Genomic DNA, 27,234 nt, shown 5'->3' with positions numbered 1-27,234 from the left:
AAGTCCGACCAAAATGATGATTTTAGCCGAAATCGCCACCAAAACTTCATGGAAAAAGCCCGAACATAATTCGCCAAACTCCAAGTGCCCACCATACCTTCTGCCACTAGACTACACATCTTATCCCATGAAGACCAATGAATATGCCGGTGGCCATTGTACGAGCCCCAAAAGAAACCATTGAATATGCGCTCAATGGTTATCAAGACAGACTTAGGTGGATGAATTACTTGAAGCAGATGTAAGGGCGTGGCCCGCAACACACTTCGAATCAAGGCCAACCTCCGTCCATGGGATAGATTCGTCATCGCCCACCCTTGTAGCATGTCACATAATCTAGAGATGAGCGAATCAAACAAGCATGTTCCTATTGCCCTAGCATAGAGAGACTCCTAAGTATGTGACTGGGAGATATTTCAGCTGGTAACCCATAATGTGCTCTACCTCCTGCAACTGTGACGATGGAACCTGCCAGCCCAAAATAAAAGAACTCTTTGTGCTATTTATCCTTTCTCTCGACACTCGCTCATATGCATGTAGAAACTCGCAAAGTAACCCCATGTTCTGCCTGCAAATGTTAGTAAAGATCATTATATCATCGGCATAGGCTAGGTGGGATACCCGAATCCAAACCCAAACCGATGTTTGGTAATACATCATCGGGTGTGTCGCAAAAAACCTATCCAGTCCCTAATAAGTAATCAGCAACAAGTAGAAATAGCGCCAGGGATAACAGATCCCCCTGCCATAGGCAGCCTGTCGAATGAAAGAATCCACCATGCTCTCCATTCACAAGGACCGAAAACCAACAGTTTAAGACAACATTAACCACCAAGTCAATCCAGTGCTGCGGGAAGCCCTTTAGTCGCAAGACTTGAAAAAGGAACTCCCAGTTGACCCGATCATAGGCCTTGGACATATCAAGCTTAAAGATTACATTCGCCTCCGACCGACGAGACTCCAATGAGTGAACTAATTCTTGTGCCAAAAGGACATTATCACTCAACAATCGTCCCGAGACAAACCCACTCTGGGATGGGGTTAACACCTTCTGCAAGACATGCCCAAGCCTAAATATATGATATTTATGCATGCAAAACAATCATGTGATGGGGTCTCGATCAACACTCAAATTTAACTCTCACTTGGTTGGACCAAGTTAAAGTGTTATGGTCAAAATTCACTTCGATCAAAATAGTTTGATCTGTCCAAGGTTTTCATCCACAATAATATGTTGAGAAAGCTACCACTACCCAAGTGTGGTCTCACAAGTCGTGCCACATTTGGAATAGAGGCAAGCTGCACTATTATTGTGAACAAAAGAACACACTCACTGTTTTCCCGTCTCATGAGTCGTGGGGGGCGGTAGTTGAGGTGTGATTTGGTTGACGGGTTGAGCCTGACACTAAGTAAATATTAGGTCCGTAATGGACTTGGATCTAAAGGGTTTTTCGATCTGTCCAGGCCTTCCATGAAATGCACCACGAGGTATGAGTGGATCAGCCATGGAACGCACAAGTGGAAGCGGTTAAAATAAATTGCATAAAATAAAACAAAATTGCAATGAAACCATAATTTCAATGGGTGTACCCTTGGAGTTCCCGGGCATTCGATGTAATTAATAAAATTAACGGGGCTATTCGTATAGTGAAAAACGAGAGGAACAAAAATTATAACTCAAGAATTACCTTTTCTTGATTTATTTCGAACCTCCTTCGTTAGATTCGTTCACCCAAGACCTTAACGCAGAGACCCTCGAAAGTCACGTGCACACCATATCGGAACTTTGGATTACTCAATTCAAATTGCTAAAAAAGAATTAAGGAGAAAAACACACCAAGTGCGCACAAGAGGGGGGTTCGACTGAGTGGAAAAATTAGGGAGGAGAGGAAATTATATTTGGCTTTGTTATGTATTCATTAGTTATTCCAAATAACTAATATACATATATATATATATATATATATATATATCTTGAATGGATGCATTAAAATATGTCTAGGTTCATTTAACCACCCATAAGGTAATAATCATTTATTCCAAACAAAGGATGACTAACATGGCATTTTTCAAAAATAATTTTGTTAGTCAATAATTTTCTTTTCTAATCATTTCCACAAACTTAATTAATGGGCTTGGGCCGATTTTAAGTAATTAAAATACCAGGCCTAAATAATTAAATATAATTTAATTAAAGCCCACTTAATTAAGTCCATCATATATTTAATCCAATTAAATATATGAACCCAATAAGTCTTTATTAAATAATAAGTCCAACTTATTAAATAATAAGGGCAAGCCCAATAGAAATCAATCCAATTATTTTATCATTGAACTTATCCATCTAATGGATCCCTCTCATGTATAAGTAATTTAATTACTTACAGAATTAATTCTCAATTAATTTGTCGTCCCTTCTTGGTGATTTGTGTGTGACTCTTTAGGTTCACCTTTCAGCTAGAGTTGGACTAGTGTGTCCAACACTATTATTAGTTAAATCTAATTTAATTAATAATTCTTGATCAACTCTTGATTAAGAAAGCCCGTCATCATTGGTGGCCTTTTAGCAACGGTCCTTGGCACTAGATACCAGCCGAAAATCCATGTGAACTTTTAGGCTACCGGGCATGGTCATTCCGTCTACTGTCTCCCCGCCTTAGTCTCGGGCATGGAATTGGACGCCCATTCCCATCGGGGACTAGGCACCTATGCTTAATACTTGAGATCGCGTTACGCCAAATTGCTCAACATAGGAACCTCCTCTTCCTATTCGACTAATGACTGTGGCCACAACTTTATAGAGCGTGGACGCATCTCCAAGTGCATAGGAGATACCTCTATCACGTTTTGACAGGGGAGGGATCCTCTTCTTGGAACTCACCGTCCTTGCTACATACTTTGAATGCATTAGACAAGACTTATGATGATCATGTTTGAGACATGATCACCTCTCCCAGAAATCTAAGATATAGTCATTGTATGCACGTGACTGCCATGATTCCTCAAGTCTGAGGACTACTCCATACTATCAAAGCTGGGGATTCAAGTCACATCGACGAAGCCTCCAAAGCTTTCATACGATGATCCCCGCGGGTCAGTTCAGTCGATTCGACACCTAATCAATCGAGCCATTAAAATCGCGTAGACGTCCCACGTATATCGCTGATGAAACATGACACTCATCAAATGAACGTGACTCTTAATGCAAGTAGGATACTTCGATGCCCATTCTCGTGGTCCTCGATTTGAAACATTTCAGATCCAACCCTAAATAGTTGATTACATGACCGCCATCCAATACGCAGTCCAACTATTGTAAAGTAATGTTTGACATAATCGCAAACATAAATGTAATGAGCACAACAAATGAAATGCCAATAGCGAATACTCATTTTATTCATTGAATAATATTACACAAACTCGAGTTATTGTCATAATAGTTTACAGACATGGCAATCCAATTGTCTTTCAGGTCACCCATTCTAACATTCCATCCATAACAATGTGATGAGGAAGCTACTGTTATCCAAATATGGTCTCACGAGTTGTGGCACATTTAGAATAGAAGGCAAGTTGCATTAATGTTATGAACAAAAAAACACACTCATTGTTTCCCTACCTCATGGGTCGTGGGGGGCAACAATTAAGGTGTGATTTGGTTGATGGGTCGGGCTTAACACCGAGTAGCATGATTTGCTTGGAGTCCTCGGGATCATATGAAGAGATGAGGCAAAACATCTTGGGAATCTCACGTAATGAGAATGACATTGTTTGCCCCCCACAAGACTTTGTCATGTGAATCGTAAAAGTTGGGCATGGTAAACTGTTCTTGTTGATCCCAAACCACTAGGAAAGGGTTCTTCGAAACCCCACTTGAGAGTGGTGAGATTTTGTAGAAATAGTGGGAAGAGTTAACGGCTAAAAGACCATTCTTAACTTAAACATAATATTACTATATCTACTTATTTTTCTGCTTTGCATTTGATTGGATGTCTAAGATCCACTTTTTATTTTTTATTTTGAGATTTATTTTATTTAATGGAACACAATCAACAATTGGCTGCAAAGTCGAAGGATTGTCCTCAATTTCCGAACCTGGCATATGTCATGGATAAGCAACTTCCATCGAACTTGTGAAAGGAGTCCTTAGTTAAAGAACGTTTGATGTTCGGGATTAAGGCATGAGGACAATCTCAAGGTTCACAGTGTCATACCTTCTTCTATCATCCATGAGCGGTACGACAGGCTGGATGTTTTTGGCTCAATAATGCTCCACATAAACAAGTTTATGTAGCACCGAACAGGCATATTGGATATGCCGCGATGGAAGTATTTTTCGAAGCCAAGATAACTAAGGGTCGTCTGTACATACACATGGGGTTAAGATGCTATCCCTTGTGGAGAAACTCTAGGACCTCACTATTGATCTTAAAAAGGGATGTATATTGACGTAATCCTTCAGTCTCTTCACTCCCCCTTCAACCTATTTATTATGAACTCTAAATGGGCATAAGAAGACTATTCATGAGTTGATAAAAATAGTTGGACCAATGCGAGGCAAAGATTGAAGAATCTGCTTCGTCGATATTGGATTTGGTGGCTTCTACCTCAAGAGCAAAAGGCAAGGGTGTCGGACGCCGAATGAGGAAGAAGGATGGAGTAAAGTCAGCCGCTGCAAGTGTTTTGAGTGCTCCTGACGTCTTAATGGGTGAAGATAAAAGGAAATGGGAAAATGTGGTTCGACAGTCAAGATTTACGCGTGACGTTTGCATAAATTGCCAAGGGCATTGGAAGAGAAGTGTTGTGAACTACTCTCAATCCAACATGAGCAAATGATTACTATTTCTATTCCCAAGTATTGGACACTTGCTCTATAAGCACATATCTACAAATGGTTTGCAAAAATGAAAAAGGAGTAGAACGCTGAGACATATAGTCTTAAAGATAGGCGATAGCTAGGCCATTGTTGCAAAAGCTACAAGACTAAGTGTACGTAGCCATTAGTATTCAAAGATAAGATAATTATATAACCCAGCATGATCAAGTTTTTATTAGTCATTTGTTGAAAAAATTAGACTAAAAACTTGATCAATAAAAGATTCTCTTATTTGACAATGAGTTCGTTGAGTTATAAATTGTCGTGCTTCATGTCATAATTGGATTATATACGCTCAAAACAAATGGCTAAGCAGATAGTTAAGAACAAAAAACTTACAGAGAATGGCATGCATAAGCTAGACCATATCCCTCTAGTTAACATAATTAAGTTGGTAGATTCAAAGAGTCTAGCAATAGATAATTTGAGTTTACTAACTTATGAATCCTTCCTGAGAAGGAAGAAAGCCATGCTAGCACTTTGTGGGACAAAAAAATGCTTGTCAAAACGATTTGTTGGATTGAATCCAAATAGACATTTGTAGGTCACTGAATACACAATGACTAGTGGAGGGTTCACAAGTCTAAGGATTTTTAGAAAGGTTGGGAATTAGAATTGACGTAGAGAACAAATTGGTTACAGAGATAGGGGTGGCAGATGAGTCGAGCCAGCTCGAGTTCGAGCTCGAGCCCAGTTGTGTCTATTCACCTGGCTCGCGAGCTTTTCCTATTTTTTTTATTTTTTTATATATATTTTTATTTTTGATTTTTTTTATATATTTAATTTTAAATTTAATATTTGATTAATTTTATAATCAAAATTGACGATATATTATAATTATTAATCAATATCATACATTTTAACCAGTTGACGATATATACCTAATTGAATGATTATTCTTATGTTCCGAGTACGATATCTTAACATCCATATATCCAATAAGTTTAAAATTTAACCAAGTGTATTTTTCTGTAAGTATGATCATATCTAACGCTCTGATCTGAATTTTGATATTCGGATTAACCCATGTTGTTCAACAATGTAAGATGATAGTTACATCAATGTAATACTAACATTTATAAATACATAAATTTACTGCAGATTGTGAACATATATTAATTTCAACTATAAAATACTTTTATGTATTTCAATTGCATTATTTCAGATAATTGATACTTTTCTATAAGTTTAAACTATTCAAAATGATTCTTTTTTTGTACATTTTACTAATTATATTACTACTAAACTAATTAATAGTTTATATTTATAATAATAAATTAGAATTTCATACTATATTTTGGTATATTTATAATATAGTATACATTATGCAATCTATTTTATTACTTATAAATATATGTAAAAAATTGGTAATTCCCATTATTTAATCTACTACTACTACTACTACTACTACTACTAATAATAATAATAATATAGTATGTGTTATACAATCTATTTTATTATTTATAAATTTATGTAAAAAATTGGTGATTCCCATAATTTAATATTGTTGTAATAATAATAATAATAATAATAATAAACAAAAAAAAAGATCAGATCGAGCTCGAGCTCGAAATTACAGAATCGAGCTCAAGCTCGAGCTTGACAAAAATGGTCACGAGCTCGACTCATTGCCAGCCCTAATAGAGATAAACCCTTTGATTGGATCGATGTGGTGTACTTAGTGGGAGTTCTTGAAGTATCTAAATGAGAATGGGATTCTCATTCAGTTAAAATCTTCCTAAAGAGACGATGTGGAACTGTCTCTGGTGAGGAAGAAACAGAACCTTGATTAGACATGGTTGGATCGGTATTTCACTAAATTACTTGGCCTATCGGGATAGGACTTTCAAAAATGTCAAGTTGGAAAACATGGCATTTTCTTGATGTCGTGATTCAGACACCATATTTGATATGGATTGGAAAAGCTTGTATCCTATAAAAGGTCTTGAGTATGGGGAATGGTTCCACATAAGTAAAGGGATTAGTGGGAGCAAATTAGACTCGGAGTCTGATTTATACAGGTTCGTTATGGAATAATGCAAACATCATTTGTAATCAAATCTTCACTGATCATATTTAAGTTTTCTAAAGAATAATCATAAAGCTCCAGTTACTTGAAAGGTACGAGTTTCTTAATCTAACCAGACAAGAAGAAGTGATGTAAGACATCGATCTGGATAAATGGCTTGGAGCCATAAAATCTGTTATGGAGTTCAAACTAGGTTAGAATACTTGTTTTGACAAGTTCATGAGGAACGTGAATCAATCAAAAACAAGGTGGAAGGTCAATGGGAGCGTAATTTTGTTCCTAGTGTTTTAGATGCTAAAAACATTTTTGATCATTTGGAATGATAAAAAAGATGTTGTGGAACTCTAAAACACAAATATTGTTCATAAAATTCTCCATATGGGAGTAGGATTCCTATCTAGGGATAAGCTATCTAAGATTCAGTCATGGTAAACTAATGAAGAGTTAGATGTTTGACATCCCCTACGTCTTTGCTGTAAGCAACATGGGAATGTTGCTCGGTGCACTAAGCCCGATGTTGCATATGCTTTTTAAGCATAATAACGGATATCGAATGTGCACCGACGAGGCAACCAATAGCTATTGAAGAGCTATCTTTAATACCTAAATAAGGATTAAAGAAAAGCTCTTGACGCACATTAATGGAGAGTGGATTCTGGAAAGCTATAGCGATAATAGCTTCCAACATCACGTGAATAATGTTTAGTCTCAAAATGAGCGTACATTCAAGCTTTAATGATAATGTGGTAATATCAAAAAGGTTCCCCGGAATACCACAAGGAGCTTTATCATGAAAGTTGAATGTATGGCAACTTTAGAAGTTGTATTATAAGTTGAATGTATGGCAACTCTCACCGTCTTTCTGCAGCAAGCATCGGGCCTCACCTGTAACTAGCTTTTCTTTCTTAACTTTCATTTCAGCTAGTCAGGGTATCCCAACTTGTGTGACTGGCTTCGGAGCTGAAAGAGCCAAAAGACTTATTGACCCCTTAGCTCACTTGGAGGGCGTACGGAGGTGATCTGCCTAGCATTTTCCATTCGGATCCCAATAGAGGTCAAACTAGCTGGAGTACAAAGTGGAATTTTCGCTAGCGGACATTTGATAGAAGAGCTCGCCTCAGGGAACTTTCCCTCACTTAGAGTCCTGTCCTACAACAGTTGGTTGAACATGTTCATTACAAAAAATACAGGTATACCAACTCATCACATATGCTAACTAAAACTTGCAGGAACAAATGCAAACATATAGAAAACACAAAGGATTATACCAATAGCAGTGTGTATGAGGACCTCTTTAGGACTTAGCCCATAATGAAAAACAAAGGCCGGATGAACTAGCTCGCAAGGATCCATATTGAAAGACATTTAAGCGATCTAGCAAGAGCTTGAAGGAGTAGGGCAGTTACAGACTAAACACCTAGGAAGGTCTGGGACGATAAAGACCCATGTGGTAAGGAAACGTCAAGGAGTAGGAGATGACATGAAAAAATAATGATGCTTCCACTCTTTGATAGTGGTATCAAATGGAAGGAACTGAGCATCCCCCATGGAGGTAAAATAAAATAAGCAACTTGCCTTCTTCAGCACGAGGAAGGAGTGGAATTGGGAGGCCGACCAGGTTTCCCCAAGTTCCTAAAAAAGATATACAAACCAACTATTATACTAAAGGATTTGGGCACCAGCTGACCTAAGGACCTTGAACAAGGCGGACACCTGTACAAAGAAAGAACGAACGACGAACCGTAACCCAGCTTCTAGCTGGGCCACTTAGAAACTGGTAAAACCCTCATGTGGAGAATGGGGGCATTCAGCAGAAATGAAAACCTAAATCACGAACTCATCAGGTATCCCACCTTGCCTATGTCTTCCTTCCTCAGACAGGAACAAGAAACCTTAAACGACTTAATGTTGGAGGCAACTATCTACCCTTCGTCCTCCTTCTCTCTAGCTCCTCCTTAGAGATCCTCTTTCTCGTCCTTACCCCCCTAGAGGCCAAAGCGAGAGGTGTCAGGCTGCTCCTCATCCTACCCAGATAGAGCAGTCGAATCAATAAAAGAATCCTCAACAGTCCACTATTCTACAACCCCCTTGGACATGATTAATTAGAAATAAGAAAACAAAAGAGCTAACCTAGGAAGGGGAGGTAGAAAAACAATAAGATTTAGCAGAAAAGGAGCTCAATCCCTGCAAAAAATTGCGAAAGGGTGAGAAAACCCTACTTTCATACGAAAGGGAAAAGAAGAGAGAAAATAGGAGACTTACCTAGACGTGAGAAAGGTGTGAAATTGTTGAGAAGGAAGATGCCTTATATATGCATCTTGTCATAACAATCCCATCAGTTGAGGACTCGGCAACCAGCTGGCCACAGTCCGCCAATCACGGAGCACAAGGATTCTCAAGATCCCAGGAACTCTTCTCATTGCTTATCCCTTTATAATTATTATTACTCATGACTTTTTTTTTTCTTTTATAGATACAATTTGAATTCAAAAGGCAATTCTTCAGGAACTTTCCCTCTTAAGATAAATATTGATCTAGCTTGCTTTGGCTAATACAACAAGATTTTCCTTATTGGCAACACGAGCAGAGAAGACCTTTTCTCTACAGACTATTTTCCTACTCAAATCTTCCAAGCTTAGCAAGCTTGCACCCCGGGAAGGGGGGACGGGGGGAGGAGGGATGATGCCCCATAAACCTTCCATGCATTAAGCCTATAAGAAAGACAGGTCAACCCAACTGGATATGAGTGCAGCTGGCCACCAGCAGGAGGCAATGCCCAGAAGGCTTACCTCCTATGTTATTAAGCTGGCAGGCCCAAAAAACAAGTTCATTCCAATTAGATACATTATCATACAGCTGGACAGATACGTCATATAGCTTGACAAACCAGTAAGACATGTCATCCCAAAGTATCTCCAGGTGAATCCTAGTAGTCGATGGCAAAAGATTTGGGAATCTATAAATAACAGATTCCCAAATTTTTAGGCAGATCTAACAAAACTTAGTCAACTTGGTGTATCTCAATCAATTCAAGTCCAAATCGTGCACGAATTTTTCAATTTGTTAGCTGATTCAAAGAGCTTTCACATGGTATATGACTCCCTATAACAAAGTCCCTATCATGCTCTATATACGCCTATATATAGAGGCCTTGTATAGTCATTTGGTAACATCAATCCTCACTCTCAAACTCTAAATTATTCTCTCAACTCTATCTCGTTTTTAAGCTATCTAAAGCTTTCTTTTGGCACACTATACAAATATATACACTTGCTACACCATTATTCTCACTTTGATCCAAGTTCTCATTTATTTTTTTTCAATAAAATCATTATTAATTTAAGTATTAGAGTGCTACCCTTTGTTTTGCAGGGTTACTCCCTACTAATTTTAGAATTTTCTTTGAAAATCCTTCGACCTGGTTGTGTGTCGAAAAATTCAGTACGCATCAATATTCGTACAGATATTTAAATTTAAAAAGTAAAAATTTTAGTGTATTATTTTTTATTGTGTTGTTAATTTAACTTTTCAATTTGAATTATAATTTTTTAAAAATTTATATATTTTTTTTGTATTTTTTATATTTAAGTAAATATATTCAAGAACAAAATTATTTATCTGTTAGAAGGATAAGAAAAAAAATCAACCTCAAAACAAAAAGACAAATAAGGGTGCTGTCATATATCAAGAAGGTATTTTAGCCAATTTCAAATTATAAAGAGGTCAAAATTCATCAAAATTTAGTCCATTTCACACTAAGGCCACGGGAAACCACCTTTCATTAATTTTTAATAAAATGGAAATTTGCATAAGCTTTTTTAAATCACGAACAATTTTTTGCATATTTTGAAATTTTTAGCAAAGAACATAGGGGGTAAAATGCAATTTCGCCTTTCGTTTTGTCCCACTGCACTTGGTTGTGTGTTCACTTAACCCATTTTTGAGCAAAAATAGTAATAATGTTTACTTGGTCCAAGTCAATTCTTCTGCTTTCTTCCCACTGAGTGCACAACACAACAATCTCACTCTGTACGTAAAACCTCCCTCCTCGACGCCCCTTCCTCCTCCCCGACGCCTGCCCCCCTCTCTCCGTCGGAGATGATTAAACCTCAGGTAATTCCTTCTTTTTTCTTCTTATTCTTCGTATTTATCTGCTTATTTTTCGGAGAAAAACTGTGATTCTTTGTGTTTGTCGCTGGTTTCTGTAAGTTTATGAAAATTCTCTCTTTCCCCGTTATTCTTTGCTTCATGTCTTTTGTAGCTTTTAATTTCTTCCAAGTGTTTTTCGAATTCTTTGCTTCTCGATTGCATGTGCGAGTGTGTGTCCCCAAATTGAGTATGCCCTTTTCTTTGGACTGAGTAAAGGTTGAACTGAGCTAATCCAGCAGGTACTGGGTTTTGGGTGCGGGGTAGTACTACTATAGCTTTCTTGTGAGAGAAGAGAGAATTTTGGGTTTCACGAGGGTTCTGATAGGGGAATCGAATCCTATGGCACTAGTAGTGTATGTGGAACTTGCGAAGAACTTCGCCATGTCTTAAGTTGAAAATTGCACTAAAAATTGAACTTGAAGAGCTCTGTCTTGGCAAAGTAAGCAGCGTCTCTCCTTTGTTTTTGCACAGGGTCATAATTTTCTTCAATGATTTTAGACCACCAGGTTTAGGGTAAAAGTTTAGCGTGGTGCAAACTGCAATTGAATTCCGACATTCTGATTCTGGATTCAGTTTATGAGCAAAAGTCTAGCTTTTTCATTGTTAACTTTTATGGTTAATCACTGTCTTCAGTGTTCTTTAGGTTCCTTCAAACCTTATGCACTTAGTATTATTTGGGATTTGGATTGAATTAGGGTTCGTTGTTTTAGATAATATGTAAAGCCTGTGGGACACAGGAATTATTATCATTTCTTTTGCTTTTGGTTGGTCGTTAAGGTTTAGAACCTATGCTTAATCACTTGTCTTGCTTTTATTGTTTCCCGCCTTAATTGGTCTTAGCCTATGAGAAATGCTTCTGGAGAATCAACTATTATATTGCCACATTAAGATAGCTGGTTATCTATTTAGGAGTTTGATTATACTAAAGGATATGGTAAACGATGGTTTTACCTCCTTGCACATGTGTTTGTTGAATATGGATATCTAATTTCTGTTCTCTATCTGTTGGAAAGATAATTTTTTCCCTCTTCTCCTTGAAAGCTTTGTTTTAATAAATTCTCTTTCACTTTTGAGTGATGACTGTTATTTAGTATGTGGTTCCTACTATTCTGGTCACTCCAATTGGTTCTTTGGAAACCATTCTGCACTTGTTTCTCCCTGGATTTAGTTAATTTTGAACACATCATATCGTGTTGCATTGGTGTTAAGTTGTTCTAACTATAATCATGACTTCTTGGCTTCATCTTTGTATTCCTATCATCGGTCTAAATCTTGAGATTAACGTGATTGCTATCAGATGAATTGATTATGTCATCTGTTACTTCTTCAACGGTTACTACAAGGGAAGACGTGTTGCATGCAGTTTCTTTTGAAGAGCTGCTGCAGAAGCAGGACACTGACGCCAGATTTTATGAACTAGGATTGAATCTATCTCGAAAATTCCCTAGGTGGTGTATTAGTGGCACTGCAGAGTGTGAGAACTAAGCTACTCTGAGGAACATAAGAAATTTTATTATCTGTGAGAAAATATCTGGTGACATGCAGCAGGCAAACAGTCAACATGATGTCAGCCAAAAATCAAACTCCTGCACACTGCCTGAGAAAGAACCGAGTGCATTATGGCTGAAACAGAATTCTGAGAGTGGTAACCATGCGTCACACTTGGATGAGGTCTCTCCAGCAACCAGACGAGAACCTTATGATTCCCCTCAAAGACAAAGCTCTGAAGAAGAAAGAACTGTATCTTGTGAGAATAAGAAGGATACAGCTATGCTGATGCAGAAACCAGTTTCAAATCTAAAGTTTCCTGCACAGGACTCAAAGCCACCCCTGGTCTCTCATCTTGTGAGAGATGAGAGAACTCTGGCAAAGCTGCAGCCAAGGAGGAACTTGGATGCTGGAATTCATAGGTCACCATCTGATCAAGGAAGTTTTCCACCTCAAGATTTCTCTAAAATCCTGAAAGATGAACCTGATAATTTGCATCTCAGACAGAGCCCTGATTCTGGTGTCCAAAATTCTGGAAAGTGTGAAGAAAGAAATTCTTCGGTGAAGAAGGAGATGGCTTCAGATATTTTGCTACCAGCACAAATTCTCCAAGGGGTGCCTGCTTCTCAATCTGAGAAACAGGAGCTGACTTCTTCCACCAGAGCTGAAAAAGCTGTGGAGAAACTGCAGCCCAGGCGAAACCCAGAAACTGGAGTTTGTAATTCACAGTCTTATCAAGTGGGCGTTCCTTTGAGTACATCCAAAAAATTGTCCACTATACCGAAAGAAGAACAAGCACCTAATAGTTTGCAGCCTAGACAGTGTTTAGATGCTAGAAATCATGAAGTAGTGAGCAAAGAAGAAAAATGTACTCATGTGAAAACGGAGGCGGTCTCAAAGAATTTGGTAAAAATGTCAAGTGTAAGCGTTGGGGTGGCTGTGCCACAGTATGATCAAGAAAAGTTCACATATTCTACGAAGTCTGAGAAAGTGGAGAAATTGCAGCCTAGGAGAAACCCCGACCCTGTAGTTCCGGGCTCTCAGTCTGATGCTGAAAGCACTCCCTCTAAAGTACTAGAAAAAGGATCAGATGATGGCTATAACTGGAGAAAATACGGGCAGAAGCTAATAAAAGGAAATGAGTTTATTCGAAGCTATTATAAGTGTACTTACCCCAATTGCCAGGCTAAAAAGCAAGTTGAGAAATCGCATGATGGCTGTAAGACAGACATTAATTACCTTGGGCAGCATCATCATCAAAAACCACAACATAGTCCCCAAGTAACCTCTGCTTTTCAAGTACGAGTACCAGAGACACCAACTGCGACTGCATCTAAAGGTAAGTGTACAATAACTTCATGAATTTTGACTTTGTGTATCTTAGACCTTCAAAACATTTTTTGACTCTAAAGGTTACCTCTTAGCTGATGCTGAGCCCATCATTGACCATCACATTTCGAATCAACATACGGCCCCAACTGAAACCTCAGGTCAATCTACTGTTGCAAGAAGTGCTGATAGTGTGGCCAGAAGTGCTCCCTGTTCAAACAATGATAGTAATGATAAAGATGATCAGCCTGACTCTAAACGACAGTATGTTCATCTAGAAGCTTCTTTTATCTTCTATTCAGGCTAACTATGTGATAATCTGCTAATGCTTTTGCAACAGGAAGAAAGAAATTACTTCTGCAGATGACAATGGGCTGAATAGACCTAATAGTGATTCACGGCATGTGGTCCAAACTTTGAGTGAGGTTGATATAGTTAATGATGGATACCGCTGGCGTAAATACGGGCAGAAATTGGTTAAAGGCAATCCAAACCCACGGTAACTAAACTTTCAGTTCTGCAGCATTAATTTTTTTTGCAATAACATTACTTTATCTGCTAAATTGTCATGATCTAAATAACCAGAATATTACAAGTCAACTGTTGCTCAACTTCATGAACATAAAATTTTCTCCTTTCATATGAACTTTGGCTTTGATTTTTACCCAAAACTTGCTATCGGTGTTGATAGTATGGAAATAGATTGGACATGCAAGTAGGATGCTTTGGGAATACATAAACCCTCTTCTAAGCAATAACCATAATTGAGTGTCACTTACCTGCCATTGACGAATGGAGAAAGAAGTCCTGTTATAATGGCTCATCCATTGCAAAGTCGCCTTTGGAAAGTTGTGCTACATTTCTATGAAGTGAACCTATAGGTACCTGTATGTTTATTAAGGAGTATTTGAGATTTTACTTATGCTTAAAGGAAGCTACTGTAGTATTTTGGTATATCAGTCATTATCTTTGGCGCCTAATCTACATGTTTGGGCATATTACGTATAAAAGAGCTAGGTTACCCCAGTCACGTAATCTGAGCTCTTTATTTTGCGTAGGAGTTACTACAGGTGTTCTAATGCTGGTTGCCCAGTTAAGAAACATGTGGAAAGAGCTTCTCATGATTCAAAAGTAGTTATTACAACATATGAAGGACAACATGACCACGACATGCCCCCTTCTAGGACTGTAACCCAAAGTATAGCTAGGGATGATGCTAATATGATGACCGCAATCGGTGAGTCCAGATCCAAACCTGAAGAGAACAATCCCGTTTCCCTTGAAATGGTTGTTCATGTTAGTGCAAACTGAACAAGAAATTCTTATGCAGGATTTCCAGTAGTGTCCTCAAGTTAGATGCTGATGCAGGACATCAGTCAAATTATTATCAGCATGATTCGCTTCTGTTATCTTCTCGTTCTTTATCATTGTATCTTGGGGCAGTGAGATTTTTCTGCTTTTACAATGGAGACTAGCTATTGGATAACTTATTAAATCTTTGCAGGGAGTGGAATAACTGTATTGATTGTATAAATTACTCAAATGAGATGATAAATACAGTGTAGGTCTTCCCTATTGTAAATATTCTTTGCTTAGATGATGTTGCCTTTTAATCTGAGCTTATATTTGAATACATGTTGCCTTTATTTGCTTTGAGGATTAAGATTTAATTCGTATTTAGATAATCTGACTAGTCCATCCTTCATAAAGGAGTTTGTTTTCAAGGATTTGTTCTGTTTGGGGCCCGATTTTGCATGGAATGGACATCATCATCTATTTTGATCAGAAGTACGTACTTGACTGAGAACTAACCTCCCAGTTTTATGGCATTGGGGAACGACCATCTTAAGCTACCATTGCCTAACACTGCTTTACCAATGGAATGTAATTGGCCGAAAACCAACTTCCCAAATTATGCTGGCTTGCAGGACAACCATTTCATACGGGTCGTTGTGTAATACAGTGCTTTGCTCAGCCAAGTATATAAAAAAGTAAACTTGCGCATCGAGTTCTGGCTATTGCTTTTATGCTAAAAGCAGCCAAGTATATAAAAAAGTAAACTTGCGCATCGAGTTCTGGCTATTGCTTTTATGCTAAAAGCAAACACTTGATCTTAAACAGTAGTATAGATGACTGTGTAACTATTTGGGTTTTTTTTTCGGTAATGGAGTAGACTTGTGAAGGAGTAACTGATTGCTGGAAAGAAAAGGAGAATCAGGGCAATTGTGAGTTCAAACTGAACCCATGCCTCTAATCCTGCAGCAAATGCTCACTTCCAGGCACAAGAAGCAACCAAATCTCTGTTCATCCAACCAAGATATAAAGCGCCATCTCTTTCCTCAACCCGGTACTTACTGCAGTAGTTTTCAAGCAAAGTTTTGATTGTAGCATTGACCAGAGAACTCAACGGATATGGACTAAAACCAGCCATTTTTAGCCGTGATCTCCACTTCCCAAGAGGCTCATGCCTCTCCACTCTCTCCTTTCCCTCACAAGCTATTATGTTAACGACCTCTCTTGCCAAGCATTGCTGCTCGACATTTATTCGTTCCTTGTGTTCTCTTGGGAGTGTCGCATCAATGGAATCAAACATAGCCGTGTAATAATCCAATGCTTCCAAGAATCGAGGATAAAATGCGGCAGTGTTTGTATTGAATTCTTGCTCAACTAAAGTCACCACCTTCGGATTAAGGCCTTTGACCATCCTCAACAGCCTGTCCCGATGATTTTCGGTGCTCACACTTTCATCAGGCATGTGCTGTAGCATGAATGCAAAATTCACCGCTAGTGCTTCACCGGGTCGAATTCCTAGATTTTTTACTTGAACCTCACAGCCCGACATGGCTGCACCATGGAATTGGAAAGGGACTTTGAAGGCTTCAGCAAGCTTAGATAACCTCCGTCCCACAATGCTCAATCCTCCTCCACGTGCAACGATCGATCTAAAGTCATCGATTCCTGTTATCCGAATATGGGGCGGCCCTCCTGGTCGCGCAGCAAAAGCCAGGATTAGAGGTATCCATTGGCTCCCCTGACCTATCTGGAAATCGATAATATGAACACGTTCTTCGTCCTTCATAGCTTCTGCAATGGCCCCATTTGCTGACATGTGTCCGAACTTGAAATAAGGGCAGACCTCATAAAGTATGTGCATATAAGATAGAAGTTCGAAACTTGCAGGTTCTTGGAATTTCAAAGATTTGTATATTGAACTTCCTGAAGCACTCAGCCGGGCAACGAGCCCTTCGAGCATGTATGCTCCCAGACGCTGTACCGGTTCACCAGAAACCGACACTATTTGACGTAACTCAGAAATCAGCCATTGTGCCGTCAACAAATCACCATTTGATACTGCCATTGCACAGGCACTAAGTACCCGTTTCAAGTCCCCTTTGGGTATGACAACCATCATATCTCTCCAGCTCTCTATTTCAGCCGAGGCTATGCTGCTAGGTAAGGTATCATCAAAATATTCAAGAGAGTCGAGATCAGGGCCCAACATCACCGTCTCGAGTTCTTTCAGCTTGTGCTTTAATTCATTCACGTCTTCGGTTACCCGTGGCCCAGTAATAGGCGAGCCATAGTTAGTGTCCGGGGAGTGGTGCGGGTCCATACAGAGTGACATAGATTCTTGCTGGGACAATGAGCTCTCGTTAGCCGAGAAACTGACAGTCGAAGGTGAGTCATGTCCTGTGTAATTGACGCTCAACGACGACGACTCCAGCGTACAATATCGATCTTGAGAAATATGAACTGGGTAGTTGCTCCCGTTACTACCATTATTGTAGCTCAAGTGGTGGGGATTTATAGGCTGACACGGTTGCAAAGAGCAGTTCTCTAACTTTCCAATGGGCCGGCAGCACAGTGTATTCGTCATTCCGGATCTGCTATGATATTGGCACGCTTGCATCAAATATAGTCTTTTCTTGCCTCACAAGTACCCTTCTAGCTGGAAGATTAGCAAATCAAGAGAACGAACTAGACAATCAGCAAATTAATAAGGAGCTTCTCCACAGTAGAAAGAAGAAAACAAACTGCTCGAGCACCATAACCGGAGATGTTCATTATCATCATCCACCAATAAACTTATCTAATTCAAAACAATATCGACAGTTCCGAACCAAAGAGACTACTACATATCTCCCTCTACAAAACTAGTCTACAACAATTTTCCTTAGACTCCAACAACAATAGAACTGACTTCAAGAGATACCATAAAGCCAGTAAGGTCGCACATTCCCATTATGATCTAAACATTAAGAATAAAAGTCATTAAATCTCATCGTAACTTCGAAAAGCCAAAAGTTGGTTGAGAATTGAGTAGGGTCAAATGAAGACTTCTTTTTCTTTCTAGAATCCAATAAATTAACTTAGGGTCAAAGAATCCACTATTCAAGTCCCCCATTCTTGCAGCAATAACAGCTAACAATTTTCTCAAGCATAACATAAGAATTCCAATCAATAACACTTCACAGCAAGCAAACTAATGCAGACAACATCAATTATCATATCATTCGCCTCTCCACACTGTAAAACGAAACCAAGAAAACAAGAATCAATTGCGCTAGCAGTAATGCATAAACTTTTATTAAAACCACCCAACCCCCCCCCCCCAAAAAAAAAAAAACGAGAAAAAAACAAAAAAATGCAATCTTTATGATGAACTAATCCTATTGACAACAACACTTTTCGTTTTTCTTCAGGTTTCTACACTGAAACTCAAAAGAAAATACTGAAATCCCAAATTTCAAATGCAACCCACGTATGAATTACCCATAAGTGCTTAAATTTGGAATGTCCCAACAGACCAAAACCATTGTACAAGCAAACCCATGAAAGAAATCCCACCTCAGGAAGATCTACCACCCACCTCATTTCAGTTGATTAAAAATCAGAATATCAGCATTTGATCCTCAAAAATTCCATACACTTGACCACACCCATCGATTCTTCACTATTCAAAGAAATAACAGAGCAGCTCAAAAACCCAAGAACTCGCTATAACTCAATCAGCTAATTTTACCACACCAACCTTAAAACTGAAGAATCCAAGCCAAGTTTCAGAGTTATCTTTTGAGCTGTGTTATTACGCTCTCAAGAAACAGTTTTGTTTCTTCCTTTTTTTTTTTTTTTTTTTTTTTGTCAAGAGAGAGAGAGCAGAGACAAGAGTGCAGAGGTGTCTGTGTGTGTAAGACGGAAAATTTTACATGGAGGGCTGGAAATTGCTTTTTCATTTTTCTTATTATAAAAAGGATGAGAAGAGAAAGAAGGCCTGTGGATTGAAAATATTAACGTGAATGCCACCACAGGTAAGTGGGCATACACGTATACAGAATTTTATACGTATCCAACATCCAAATATTAATCGGTTACTAAATGAAATCTTGACTTCAAACCATTCAAGTTGAGATTTCGTTAAAGAATGTGTTATGCATTTATATTTTATTCAATGTATAATTATTTACATAAACTTATTATTTTTTTACAATTTAATGATTACATAACAATGATGAAGTTCTTGCAAGATTTTACTTCTTGGTATCATTGTCTTGCCCTCTTTCTGGGTTTGAAGAGGAAACAAGTGATCATCTCTTCCTCCATTGCCCTTTTGCTACTCAATCATAGTCGTTGGATTAAGATTAATCACATTGGCAACCTCTTAGTGGCTCAATGGATTGAACAAATCTTGGACCAATGAAAACACCCTCTTTCATCAAAAAACAGAATATCAAGAATTTCTTCTCTTTGTTGTCATTAATCTTGAAGCAATTTGGTCTGCCAGAAATTCAGCTCTTCATGAAAACAAATTTCCTCCGGTGGAGAAATTGGTTTCTCAAATTGCAAAACAAGTAGCAGAGCACCTTAAAGCTCAAGTTTATGATCAACCTCACGACGCCTTGCAAGCAGAGCTAACTAGAAAATAAAAAATTCTTTGCTTGGATCGATATATTAATATATATTTCTCAACAACAAACTAACTAGAAAATATAATATTCACACGTTTAGTGTTTAGTGGTATTTGAACTTGTAACTTTATATTTTTTCATACCTTAGTCTAAAAATAATTATTGTTGAGTGAAGAATGAATTTCTAATTAATTGACGTCTTGATCTAATAATACGACTATGATTCTATCCAAAAATTACTAATTTATAAAAAAAAATTAACTATGCTTAGAACTGAAACATATATTTCTTTTCCAAACATTGAAACATACATTTTATTTTAATAATTTAATTTGTACTATCTAATATGTTATATATATTACATATAAAAAAAAAATTAATCCCTATGTATACGGTGTTGTGGCCTGTGGGCCATGTAAGAGTTTGCCCTCTCTTGTTACGACACGCATATTCTTTTTTCTTTTATTATTATTAAAAATAATAATTATATAATTATATTAATATTTTAATAAATCGGACAATTAAACTTCAATAAAAATACACTAACATAACAAGAAATTATAAAATAAATTAATAATAAGTAAAATATACAAACGCCCTAATATTTAATAATTACATTATTATTTTAATAAATTAAACAATTAAATGATATATTGATTTGATAAATATATTATTATGACAAAAAAATTATGAAATAAATTTAATATAAAGTCAAATATATAAACACCCACATATTTAATGGGATTGGAATCCATGGTAGCAACATGCACAGTCAATCATGAATTTTTACTGCACCTTTATGTTGCATGCTAATGTAATCAATTATTGTAAGAAAAAAGTGAAAAATGAGAGTGAATGACTACATCTACACAAGTGGGTTGTAGTTATATACTCACTTACTGGAATATATGGTGCTTCATTTTGCTAAGCTTAAGAGAGTGATATTACGGCAATGAAATCTAACTCAGTTTGAAGTGTTTGAACAATTTGAATATTTTAAATAATAATAATATTACTACTAAATAGTTATTTTTCTTAGTATATATGCTTATAGTGCATTATTTTAAAAAAAGAAAAAAGAAAAAAAATCAAACAGCCTAGCATTTTCATAATAATTCAGATTTATATATTATAGGGTAAATTAGAATCACTTTTTCTGAGGTTTTACATAATTACAAATACCTACTTGTTGTTTGAGAAATTACAAATACCCCCTTAATTTTGAGATCCGTCTAAAAACGAGATCGTTCCGTCAGGTTTCCACTCAATTTTTTTGTTGATCTATCCAAAATACCCTTTTGCATTATAAATTAAAATTTTATATATTTTTCAAAAAAATTAAAATATTTTGTGAACTGATATTCACTATGAAATATTTATTTTATCCACTCTATTCGTTTTTACATTCTTTCAAATACTTTGTTTTTTAAAAATTTCAATAAGGGTCATATAATTATTTTTTATTTGAAGGTAATATTTATAATTTTTCAAACATAAAAAGATATTTATAATTATATCAAATTTAAAAAAAATAACTGTAATTTATCTTATATTTATATAAATAATTTATGAATAAATCAGGAGAGGGGTAAAGTAGAGATGTTCTTTGTTTTTTGTCTTTTTTAATGGGGACCCACACGCGTATTGAGGCAGAAGGTATTAATTTATAGGTAAAGGACAGAGAGATGATAATGATGTAAGAATAAGAAGAAGAAGTGGCTTCCACTTCACCACTCCACTCATCAAAACATACTATTACTCTTTCCCTTTGTTTAAACTACCTATGCTTATAGTTATTCCTATGCCCTATATTCTTTCTTTTTTTCAGTTTTCTTATAAATTTGAAGAAATCTTAAGTTTATTGGTCTATTATCCCTAATAAAATATAAAAAAAGTAATATATATATATTCTCCTAAATCACTTTCTTATTATCTCAAAAGTTTATTTATCAAACGAAATACATGGTGGTATTTATAGATTACCAAAATTATGGTTACAAAATACACCATAACTATTATAATCACAAAGCACCATGGGGGATACAAAAGGGTATAACATAATAGACATTAAAAATGAATATCAACAGGTGTATGCATTCATACATACATGTATATATATAATACTCTGCCTTGAATGCATACCTCTTATCATATACATCCTGTCTCGTTAAAAACTTGCCTGAAAAAAACTCAATAGAATAAAACCAAGGCTAAGGAAAAGAATACAATTGTATAATCTCCCTCTTAATTTAAGCAGATATCTTTCAGGTGTCGCATGCCAATATCATGTACTAGTTGTTTGAATACCTTTGTTAGTAATATTTTTGTAAATAAATCTGCTAAGTTCTGACTTGATGGAATCTGTTTAACATCAACTTTGCCTTTCATTTAAAGCTCGTGAATGGAGAAAATTTTAGGTGATATGTGCTTGGTTCTGTCGCCTTTAATATAACCATCATTGATTTGGGTGATGCACGCCGCATTATCTTTATATATTACTGTGGGACTTTCCTCGATTGATTCAAGTCCACATGATTCACGAACATAATGTATTAGTGATCTAAGCTATATACATTCACGCCCAGCATCATATAATGTAATTAATTCTGCATGATTTGATGAGGTGGCTACCACGGTATGTTTGATTGAACTCCATGAAATAGCAGTTCCACCATACATGAATACATATCCAGTATGTGGATCAGACAATACCCCGCATCTGAATAACCAACTAATTTGGTTGTTCTGGCATCATCATGCCATTCAAAATATAGTCCCATGTCACTTGTTCTACGTAAATAACATAGAATGTGTTTAAAATCATTCCAGTGTCTCTTTGTTGGTGTTAAACTATATCTTGCTAGTAGATTAACTGAAAAAGTTATATCTGGTCGGGTATTATTAGCAAGATACATCAATCGATGAGCTTTGTCCATATCAAAACGCTTAAAGACTTTTTCTATAGTTCGATTGATGAATGAAAATTTCATCCTTTGTATGTTCGAACTGCAGGCCTAGATAATACTTTGTAGTACCTAAATCTTTCATCTCAAACTCACTTTTTAAGTAATCAGTTGCTTGTCGAATCTCTACAGGAGATCCAATAATATTCAAATCATCAACATACACAGCTATTATTACAAATCCCGACTCTATCCTCTTTATGAATAAACGTGGATTTATATGATTATGGTAAAATTCTTTCTTTATTAAGTACTCACTGTTTAAGTCCGTACAAGTACCTTATCAATTTGATAGAGTACATATAAAGAGGCTTTGACTGCAATGCTTCAGACATTTTTAATCCTTCTGGGATTTTCATGTAGATATCTCTATCCAATGACCCATACAGATATGTAGTTACCACATCCATGCGCTGCATTTACAGTTATTCAATTACTGATAAACTGATTAAAAATCTAAGTGTGGTTGCATCCACTACAGGTGAATATGTTTCAGTATAATCAACTTCGGCCACAAGTCTAGCTTTGTACCTTACAACTTCATTTTGTTCATTTCTCTTTCGTATAAACACCCACTTATAGCCAACTGCCTTGACACCTTTCAGTGTTGGAGTTATAGGCCCATATACTTCTCGCTTATTTAGTGAGTCTAGCTCATCTTGTATAGCTTTTTTTCAATTTTTTCAATCATTTCGATGTCGACATTTCTCCATAGTTTGAGGATCATTTTCATCTTCATCCATGATTTTGACAGTTACAGAATATGCAAAAATATCATTCATTTTAATTTCTTTTCGATACCAACCTAAATTGTTATAAGCATAATTAATTGACATTCGTAACTGTCCTCAAGATCTTGATCATTACTTTTAGAGTCTTTGGATAAAGCTGCTTCAGAGATTTTATCCTTAGAGATAATACTAGTGGTTACATTTGCATCGTGATTAATTGAGACAATATGTTCCTTTCTCATTCGAGAATTTACATCTTTAGAGCCAAGTGGTCTACCACGCTTCCGGCGTATATGTGACTCAGATGCCTTTGATTAAGTAAGAATCTTCAAGGACTTCTAAACAAGCTCGATCATTTTTAGCCTGAATATGTGATTTTGTGACCTTTTTGGTATCTATCAACATTTCTGGTAGTCTATTTGCAATACTTTGCAATTGTATGATCTGTTGAACTTCAAGTTCACTATCATTTGTTCGTGGATCCATAAAAAACATAGATGTTGCATTCTATGCAGTATCTTTCCTTTTAAACTCCTTATCTACTCCCCCTAATGTCGGGAATATTGTCCCATCAAATTGACAGTCCAAGTACCTAGTAGTGAATTGATTACCCGTCATTGGTTCAAGGTACGTAATAATTGAGGGAGATTAAATTCCCAGTCTTCTTTGTGGCCCCATTTTAGTTCATTGAGGAGGGGGTAAATGAGAAATATTTGGTTCTCTTCCGGAGACCAATTGTAATGAAAAAAATTTATGGTAAAGCGGTAGGTCTAAGACGAATTAGAGCTATTGTATGCAAAATTGCATGTCCCCATGCCGATGAAGGCAATTTTGATCTGATTAATAAGGGTCTAGCTATTAATTGTAACCGCTTAATTAACGACTCTGCCAGGCCATTTTGAGTATGTACATGAGCAACTGGATGCTCCACATCTATCCTATTAGATTGACAATAATCATTGAAGGATTTAAATTCTCCCGCTTTATCTAACATTATCTTTTTAATAGGATAATCAGGAAAATGAGTTCTCAATTTAACAATTTGGGATAACATCTTGCAAAAGCAACATTTCGTGTTAACAACAAGTAAACATGTGACCATCGTGTTGATGTGTCAATCAACACCATGAAATATTTAAATGGCCCACATGACAGTGTTATTGGCCCGCAAATGTCTCCTTGAATTCGTTCAATAAACATTGGAGATTCTATATTCATTTTTTTTTATAGATGGCTTTGTAATTAATTTTTCAAGAAAACAAGCTAAACATATAAAATCACCTTTAGTGGGTGTTTATATGAATTTTCAGTGATTCTATACATCATTATTTTACCTGAGTGGCCAAGTCTATCATGCCACAAAGTAAAAATACTTTGATCAACTACTTTCGGTTAGTGATACTATGTGTTTCAACGGAGCTTATCAATTCTAAAACTTGCTTCTGGCCAGTTTTATATGTTGTAAGGTACAAATAATCGATACCATTTTCATTCATGGTTTAAATATGAAAATTATTTTATCGAATATCCTTAAAACTCAATAAGTTTCTTTGTGATTTACTAGAATATAAGGCATCATTGATATGTAATCTTGTTCCTTCAGGTAACAAGATAGTAGCTCTTCTAGAGCTTTCAATAAGATTACTAACTCCTGAAATAGTACCCGCATTGATTCTTGTCATTAACAAGTTTGGGAAAAAAAATTTGCTTCTCAAAATTGTATGTGCAGTGGCACTATCAACAAGACAATGCTCCTTGTCATTGAGATTTGTAATGGCTTGATCCATTCTATATAAATAAAATAGACATATAATATGTAAAAGAAAAACTTCATTCATAAAATATAAAACAAATTACAATATTTAAAGAAATACCGTACAAATGAAAGTAAACATAACTTACTAATAGAAACATACTAATAACATATGAGATAAATCTAATCAACAAGCATGTTGAAATCCTCAATAATATCACCAAATTGTGAGGGCAGCTCAGCGAGATCTTTATCATCATTTTCAATAGACTGAAAAAAATCTGATGCATCCATGTGGGTATTATCTGAGATTCCAGCCTTAACAAAATTAGTCTCAATTTCTTTACCCTTTGCTTTCACAAAAGCCCAGTATAATTTGATTGGATGTTGTGCCGTACGACAAGTACGGGACCAATATCCAGACATCTCACATCTATGAAAAAAATCTCCATTTATAATTTTCTCTTGTTGATTCTTTGCGTTGCTTCCATTGTTCTTCTGAATATTGGGATTAGTCCATGTATTATGATGATTTCCACGACCATTACCACGATCACGACCGCCACGACCACGTCCATAAGAATGGCCCCATGGTGAGGCATGGTATCCACCACGGCCTTTTCGTGAACAAGTAGCATTTGCTTCAGGCAATGCAGCTGAATTTTCAGAAAGTGGTTTGGAACCAGTGGGTCGGGTGTGATGGTTATTCAACAAAATGTGATTATTTTCTTCTGTAACAAGCAATCATGAAATCAACTCTGATTAAATTTTGAACCCACGTTCACTGTATTGCTGTTGGAGTACAAGGTTGGATGCATGAAAAGTAGAAAATATTTTTTTTTCAACATTTGTTTATTGGTCACATCTTCTCCACATAACCTTAATTTTGATACAATTCGAAACATCTCAAAATTATATTCGGCAATTGTTTTAAAATCTTGTAATCGCAATTATATCCACTCATATCTTGCACGTGGTAAGATTACAGTCTTTTGATGGTTAAACCGATCCTTTAATTTATTCAAGAGTTGAAAAGGACTTTTAACTGTTAAATATTGAGACTTCAACTCTCATGAGATGATGACGAAGCAAAATCATCGCTTTAGCACAGTCTTGCTCAGAAGCACTAGTATTTTCTTTTATTGTTTCTCTCGATTTACTACTTGCCAATGCAGTTCGACATCAAGAACCCATGACAGATAGTTTTTTCCAGAAACATCAAGAGGAACGAAATTCAATTTTGTGAGATTGGCCATCAAGCTACAACAAGTTAATATGCACTTTTAGCATAATATTCAATATATACATATATGTAAAATAAATATATTACACATGATATAAAGTAAAAATGACATAAAATACTACTAAGATTAAGTAACATATAAGTTACCATGTAATTAATTTGAATCATAATAGCATGCATGCATACATGGAATTAAATATATTTAAAGTTTGGCTTAAATCTTATAATTACAAATCGCAATTAAATGGGATTCATGTCAAGGTTATTTTCTTAATAAATAAGTTTTGCTGCATATAAATATACTAGCATAACATGCAAAATACATACATGGACATATGAAAGAAAACTATATCGATAAAGTAAGTTAATTAAATTAACTTCAAGTTAGTCATATTGTAATAACAATAGCTATACTATGATATCAAATAAAATTATAACGAATCAATTAAATAAACAAAGAAGCGTCAGGCTTCTTGATCAAGCCATTATCTCAAAACACTTCAAGTGGTGAGAAAATCAAACATTATACTTATCATCACTTTAGATATGACATTGCACATAATTGGTACAAAATATTTCACGTACTACTGGAGATGATTTTAACTCATTACTTACTTCAGGAAGCCATGAAATTTTATAGAACACATCCACTTCAAGAGATGAAATCAAGAATTGTATGCCTACTTCTGGAGGTAATATCACATCCACTTCAGGGGATGAAATCAAAAATTTTGTATGCCTACTTCTGGAGGCAATATCAAATATAA

The 27,234-nt window shown here is 36.2% G+C and overlaps 2 protein-coding genes across 5 annotated transcripts; one reads left to right on the top strand and one right to left on the bottom strand.

Annotated features, from left to right (window-relative positions):
- Nucleotides 1-10,858: 10,858 nt before the first annotated feature.
- LOC105178774 (uncharacterized) lies at nt 10,859-15,504 on the top strand. Of its 2 annotated transcripts, XM_011102321.2 has the most exons (6): nt 10,859-11,018; nt 12,352-13,881; nt 13,967-14,135; nt 14,212-14,370; nt 14,930-15,108; nt 15,202-15,504. In XM_011102321.2, the coding sequence occupies exons 2-6, from the start codon at nt 12,594-12,596 to the stop codon at nt 15,225-15,227; spliced, it is 1,821 nt and encodes a 606-aa protein (XP_011100623.1). In that variant the 5' UTR covers nt 10,859-11,018; nt 12,352-12,593; the 3' UTR covers nt 15,228-15,504. The 2 variants fall into 2 exon arrangements, with proteins under 2 accessions (XP_011100623.1, XP_011100622.1); XM_011102320.2 differs by having other exon boundaries at nt 10,860-11,018; nt 14,930-15,504.
- A 237-nt stretch (nt 15,505-15,741) lies between these two features.
- LOC105178775 (scarecrow-like protein 21) lies at nt 15,742-19,104 on the bottom strand. 3 transcript variants are annotated; one of them, XM_088876259.1, is made up of 3 exons: nt 18,904-19,104; nt 18,742-18,825; nt 15,742-17,820 (listed from the first exon to the last, which is right to left on the bottom strand). In XM_088876259.1, the coding sequence occupies exon 3, from the start codon at nt 17,779-17,781 to the stop codon at nt 16,141-16,143; it is 1,641 nt and encodes a 546-aa protein (XP_088732385.1). In that variant the 5' UTR covers nt 17,782-17,820; nt 18,742-18,825; nt 18,904-19,104; the 3' UTR covers nt 15,742-16,140. The 3 variants fall into 3 exon arrangements, with proteins under 3 accessions (XP_088732385.1, XP_011100624.1, XP_088732386.1); XM_011102322.3 differs by lacking the exon at nt 18,742-18,825; XM_088876260.1 differs by lacking the exon at nt 18,904-19,104 and having other exon boundaries at nt 18,720-18,897.
- Nucleotides 19,105-27,234: the final 8,130 nt, after the last annotated feature.

This window comes from Sesamum indicum, linkage group LG12 (genome assembly GCF_026168435.1).
Source record: "Sesamum indicum cultivar Baizhima isolate 11 linkage group LG12, ASM2616843v1, whole genome shotgun sequence".
In the NCBI taxonomy this organism is placed as follows: domain Eukaryota; kingdom Viridiplantae; phylum Streptophyta; class Magnoliopsida; order Lamiales; family Pedaliaceae; genus Sesamum; species Sesamum indicum.
The sequence above is the reverse complement of the archived record's forward strand: the minus strand, read 5'-3'. Positions and strand labels throughout refer to the sequence as shown.